This window comes from Mastomys coucha, unplaced genomic scaffold (genome assembly GCF_008632895.1).
Source record: "Mastomys coucha isolate ucsf_1 unplaced genomic scaffold, UCSF_Mcou_1 pScaffold22, whole genome shotgun sequence".
NCBI lineage: Eukaryota > Metazoa > Chordata > Mammalia > Rodentia > Muridae > Mastomys > Mastomys coucha.
Window position 1 is genome coordinate 106,786,770 of NW_022196905.1, and position 5,867 is coordinate 106,792,636.

Below are 5,867 nucleotides of genomic sequence, written 5' to 3' on the forward strand. Positions count from 1 at the left end.
AAGCAAAGAAAAAAGCCAGTTTTTAAGCCCTGGTTACATTTCTCACTCTGGGAGTTAAGGACCATCTTGTTGCTTGAGGTGATGTGTTAGTCACTGCTGTCATTCGTTGTGGGTTCAGTAGATGAGGATCACCACCAGACCACCCAGCTGCAGAACTGAAAGGCAGTCTTGGGCTTTCCCTGATGTCGCTAAGGTCAGCAAGGTCCCCTGAGAGCTGCTGTGCAGCATTTGCTGTTTGTAGGAGTCCAGACAGGCATGCACAAAAAGGCAAAAACAGCTGCGTCAGAGGGAAGAGTCAGAAGTCAAGATCTGTAAATCACCCACGCTAGCATGGCATGCTGGCACAGGGCACACACACCTGTAATCCCAGCTCGTACAAGGAAGGGACAGGAGGCTTGGGGCGTGATGATCTCCCTCAGCTACCTAGCAGTTTAATGATCACCCCAGACTGCATGAGACCCTGTCTTAAAGCAATGTGCACCTTCACAGGGCCCAGTCCTGGATTGGTATGCCTGAAACGCCAGCCAGCTCTAACAGAGCCACCTGCTCCACAGGGTTCAGACGTTCTGGCTGTTGAGCTCCTAGAGGCCAGAGAGACCCGGGCCTGCTTGCTCTGGGAGAAAATGGCTCAAAGGAAGTTGGTTAAGAACTAGCCTTGGAGAAAGGGGAAATGAAACTGGGTACATGCTCCGAGGACCTGGCATTTCAGGGCTGTAAACTATGATCAGACAATAGGAAGACCCTTACTCAAACCTTGAGGTCTCCTGTCTGTAGGAGACTGGCTTTCCTTAATTTGTAAGCATGCCTCTGCCTCTCTTCATCCCTCAGAGCTCTTGACCCAGGCATCCTCAGGCAGATGCTGCACAGCAGCCTAGGCAATGCCTGCCTTCAATGGCCAGTGAGCAGGTCTTGTTCTTGCTTACCCAGCCAGGAAGTCCAGGTGTGTGTCCCCAACTAGAGATCCCTTGGTACACAGTGGCAGTCCTACCCAGGAATTGTGTCGAATTACTTAGGAGTTTCCCCAGACAGCCTATCCTGAGGTGTGTTCTGCCCACCCTCAGCAAGGTCAAGTTCACTAAAACTGCTCTTTTCCCCTCACACTTCAGGTGGAGGAAGCCCTGACCATCAAAAACACAGACATCGCCAAGGAGCTCTGCCTGCCGCCTGTGAAACTGCACTGCTCCAGTGAGTCTGCCCCGCATGCCAGGCAGCTTGGGTCTGTTCAGAGTCTGCTGTTCCACCACACAGTGGCAGGGCAGCTGAGGCAGGCAGCTCTTTCCCCACCCTGTGCTCTGTCTGTGCTTCCCCAGTCTGCCTTTACCGCCTCTGTCTGACTGTGTCTGCAACGCCTGAGGCCACAGTGCACTACCCACTGCACTGCCCCGCCCCACAAGAAGGCTCAGAACCTGCAGTCATCCAATGCCGTACCAACCTCCTAAGCCTCCCCCAGAAAGCAGGAGTGAGATGTCACCGTAACAATGGTCACCTTTCTGCCACCTTCTGGCTCTCAGCTTCTGCTTCTCCCATAGCCTTCTCCCTCCCCCTCAGTACGAGCCTTCCAGTATAGGGCTACAGGAGGGGGTGTACAGACCACTGCCAGCAGCAGTTCTTGCCTTAAGACTGAGCTCAGCCAGTAGCCTGCACTCTCTGGGACCTGATCCCTGTTGTGTCCCTGCTAGGTGACAGGCACTCTCCGAGGTGCCCTCACTGTCCCAGCTAGAAAGGCATAACCATGCAGTCGGTGTACCAGTAGGACACTCTTGGGTCTTCTTGGCTCTAGTACCCTCCAGCTTAAAAAGATTCTCTTCCTTAAGACCACCTCTCAAACCAGGGAGACGTCCAGGTAAAGGCTTGCCACCAAGCCTGAGTTAGAGCTTCTAAACCCATTCCCCAAAGTTGTCCTGTGACCACCACACATGCCTGTGCACATTCACCCACTCACATACGAGCACATGCATACATATTCTAAATATACGTATTTATACCGACATACAAATATACAATGATGTATGTGTGTAAGTAAATAAAATGTAAGAAAGACCATCCCTGCGGTGTCTAAACATTGAAGCTGTCTACCTTCCATGCCTTCCAGTGCTGGCAGAAGATGCCATCAAGGCCGCCCTGGCTGACTACAAACTGAAACAAGAGTCTAAGAAGGAAGAGCCAGAGAAGCAGTGAGCCCTGGGGACACTCCAGCGGGTCACAGCAGCTGCTTCCTGCCACCCTGCACATCAAAGAAGCTATGTGAAACGCACACTACTATTCACCATTTGCACTGTGGCTCTGATGCAAGCAAAATGTGCCGTTGATTACGCCTAATCCTGTGTTCCTTTCAGCTCACGTGTGTCCTTAGTGCAGTTAATGTCTTGATTTAGTTTGTGGTCTGAGACTGAAATCAGCACCGAAGTCTTAAGCTCTGGAGAGTGACGGAGTTGTAGACCTGGGGTAGATTGCCAGCAGAGCGCCTTGTGCTGGCTCTCTGATAGGATCTATTACCGAGTATTTAGCAGATCTGCATATATATTATAATAAAAGAATGTAAGACAATGGTTTTCTCTACTGAACCCAGTTCACCCACCCCTACTGCTGCCCCGAGCACCTTGGGGTTCCCAGAGGCCAGACTGTGGTGGGTGACAGCAGCAGCCACTTAGCTGCTTTCGAAAGACTGGAAGAGATGCTGAATCTCTTCCCTCTGGGAAGTGTGGTCAGTTCACGAGGACTTGGAGGGTTCCTGCAGTAATTCACTGGTCTGTGAAGGTCAGAGGGTAACCCCAGAAGCTGGCTGAAATGCCTCAGGAGATCACACTGTTGGACTCCAGGCCTGGGTCTCCAGCTCGTTCTGGCAAATGGTTCTATCCTCCAGAGGCCTCCCAGGCTTTGTGTGGTGGACAGTGAACTGAAGAAGCTCATCCACTCTGCCTGGTGCCAGTGTGCCTTTCTCATGTTCAGCTGAACAGAGTACACACACCGCCGTAGTCCTCAGTTTGTTCCAGATATAAGACCCAGACATGGGGAGCAGCCACTCCTGCCCTGGCCTGCCCAGTTGTGTAGCTCAGGGAAGGGCCCTGTTTCCCAGTCTTGGCATTGGAAGATACAGTGAACTTCAAAAGCAAGCTGTTTTCTGATGGTGGCTTTTTGTCCCAGCATATGCAGACTGACTCTTAAATCATCCTTTAAAATATTCTGGGTTCTGGTGAGAGACTCAGAACTTCAAAGGCCACTTCCTCCGCAGCCGGGAGGAGACCACAGGCCAGAGTCCATCAGAATCTCAAATTAGCCCCTGGGTGGAACCATGTCAAATTGTCCTGAAGGGTGTGTTGTGGCTGTGTAACTCAGTCCCTTCCTCGTGGCAATGCCACAGTTCCACACCCCTATTTGTGATTTTAAAATGAGACACTTCTGAATTCAGCACAGCAAGTTGCCAGCACAGCCCAACCCTGAGAATGCGGGATGCAGCCCACAAACAGGTCCAATTTCTGTACCATTCTATAAGTTTACTCTGCAGGCAGATCGATTTGGGCCCCATGTACTCCTCACTGAACTAAGTCAGGTTTGTCACAGGCTCCATGTGTGTCTCGGAACCCTAGAGGAACTCTTACATGCAATAGCTGCTATTGGGGCTGGGGAGTGTCTTGGTTTTTTGCCCCAAACTCGAAGTCCTCCTGCCTCAGCCTCCTGAGTGTGTCGTTACAAGCTTGCACCACCATGGGTAGATCACATGAGTGATCAGTTTCAAAAAATAAGGTCAGTCTCTGAGGTCCCTCAAATTTTTCTCCTTTGCTAGCAGCCTCTGAGGGACCTGCATTTTTAAACACATCAGCTGGTCTACACTCAGTAGAGAGAAATCCAAGTGCTAGGAATTTAGCCAAGATGAAGGTGAAACAATGACAACCATTGTTGTCTTTTGTAAGAGCATGATCTCAAGGTTCCCAGCCTCTGGTGTTGTTAGCCTGGCGCTACATAGTACTGCACAGTACTCCAGTGATACACAGCACCCCAGTATTATGCAGTGCTGCACAGTACTTCACAGTAGTCCACAGTACTACACAGTGCTGCACAGTACTACAGCATTCCACAGTACTCCTGTACTTCACAGTGCTATGCAGTATTACACAGTATTACACAGTACTCCAGTACCACACAGAACTACACAGTATTATACAGCACTACACAGTACTACATAGATTCTCCTCCCGTCAACATCCATGCAGCAACACCCAGTAACATCTGTCACACCCCGCCACAGTCAGCCTGCCTATTGCCCGGGCTGAACACTGCCCCAGTGCTCCCACCACCACCCAGCTGTCTTTGGAACCACTACCCACCTCCACCCCTGGCCTCACTTCATGAAAACCTAACTCCCAGGAGTCCCCGAGGGGAGGAACACCCTCCCTACCCTGGAGCTGCTAGTGCAGAGTGGTTTCTGGACCCTCCCATGCTGCCCCACAGCCTCTGACCAGTGGGGTCACAGGAGCGGGAAATGGGCTGGACGTTACTCTGCCCAAGCACAAGCACACTCTACAGCCCTCCACCCTACAGCCTGTGAACAGGAACATGGGACTTTAACAACTTTGGAAGAAAATTCAAAGGCCTGACTTCTGACCCTAACTATGCCTCGTTTTGTCTACAACAGATAAATAGATGTGCCTAACCTCGCTGAGCCTCTTGTCCTGCACTGGAAGGCTGGGCCAATGCTGGCTCCTAAGATGCAATTGTGAGGGTCATATAATTCCACATAAAGTGGAAAATTCCGGGCATCAAGCAAGCACTGGTATTAGGCACCAGCACCACCAGCTCCACTGTGGCTGGCATCCTCCCTGCTACACAGCAAACTGTGTGTCCTCAAATCCACTGCTTCCCTCCAAAGCAACTGTCTCTGGAGACAGTCTTGGTGTGGCAATTAAAGTTAAACAGATATGCAAACATGAGCCTAATCCAACAGGAGAAATGGACTTATAAGAAGGGGCCTCTCTCCACAATCAGACTATCTACACTCCAGGGAAGATTCTGCGTCAGACACTGACTCCACAACGGGAGCCTGAACCCTGGGCTGTCCCACCTCTGTAAGATTCTATTGTGGAAGCCAGAGAGGCTGTGGTACTTTATTAGGACAGGCCAAATGCTGATACAAGTACCACCATTACCGTCATCACGGTCATCACTGTCTTCTATCTTTGGGTTTATATTGCTGTGACCAAAAGCCACTTGGGGAGGAAAGAGTTCATTCTGCTTACACTTCCAGGTCAGAATCCAACACTGAGGGAAGTCAGAGCAGCAATACAAGCAGGGCAGAAGCCTGGAGGCAAGAGCTGTCATGGAGACCATGGAGGGGTGCTGCTTACTGGCTTGCTCCCCATGGCTTGCTCTGCCTACTTTCTTATAGAATCCAGGACCACCAGCCTAAGGATGGGTCCATCCACAAAGGGATGGTCCCACTCACAATGAGCTGGCCACACCCACAATGGGCAGGACCTTCCCACATCAATCACTAACTAGGAAATATCCCACAGCCTTGCCTACAGACCAGTGCTTTTTTTTTTTTTTTTTTTTTTTTTGAGACAGGGTACCACCTTGTAGCCCTGGGTATCCTGGAACATGCAATGTAGAGCAGGCTAGCCTCAAACTCACAGAGCTCTCTCTGCCTCTGCCTCTGCCTCTGCCTCCTGAGTGCTGGGGTTAACAGTGTGGGCCAACACACCCAAGGGCCAATCCTTCAGAGGCATTTTCTCAGTTGTGATTCCCCCTTCTCAGACAACTCTAGCTTGAGTCAAGTTGGCAAAAAAAGAAAAAAAGAAAAAAAAATTGTGGCCTCCCTCCCCAAAGCCCGGAAGCCCGGACTGTAACGCAGCGCTGTAGAAGCAGCTACA

General features: G+C 50.8%; 1 protein-coding gene across 1 annotated transcript in view; it reads left to right on the forward strand.

Moving 5' to 3' along the window:
* Iscu (iron-sulfur cluster assembly enzyme) overlaps positions 1-2,547 on the forward strand; it is a 5,165-nt gene extending 2,618 nt beyond the window's left edge. Inside the window, exons 4-5 of the mRNA XM_031337454.1 lie at positions 1,107-1,185; positions 2,093-2,547. Of these exons, the coding sequence (XP_031193314.1) occupies positions 1,107-1,185; positions 2,093-2,178 (165 nt within the window). The 3' untranslated portion in view covers positions 2,179-2,547. The remainder of the gene's footprint in view (positions 1-1,106; positions 1,186-2,092) is intronic.
* Positions 2,548-5,867: the final 3,320 nt, after the last annotated feature.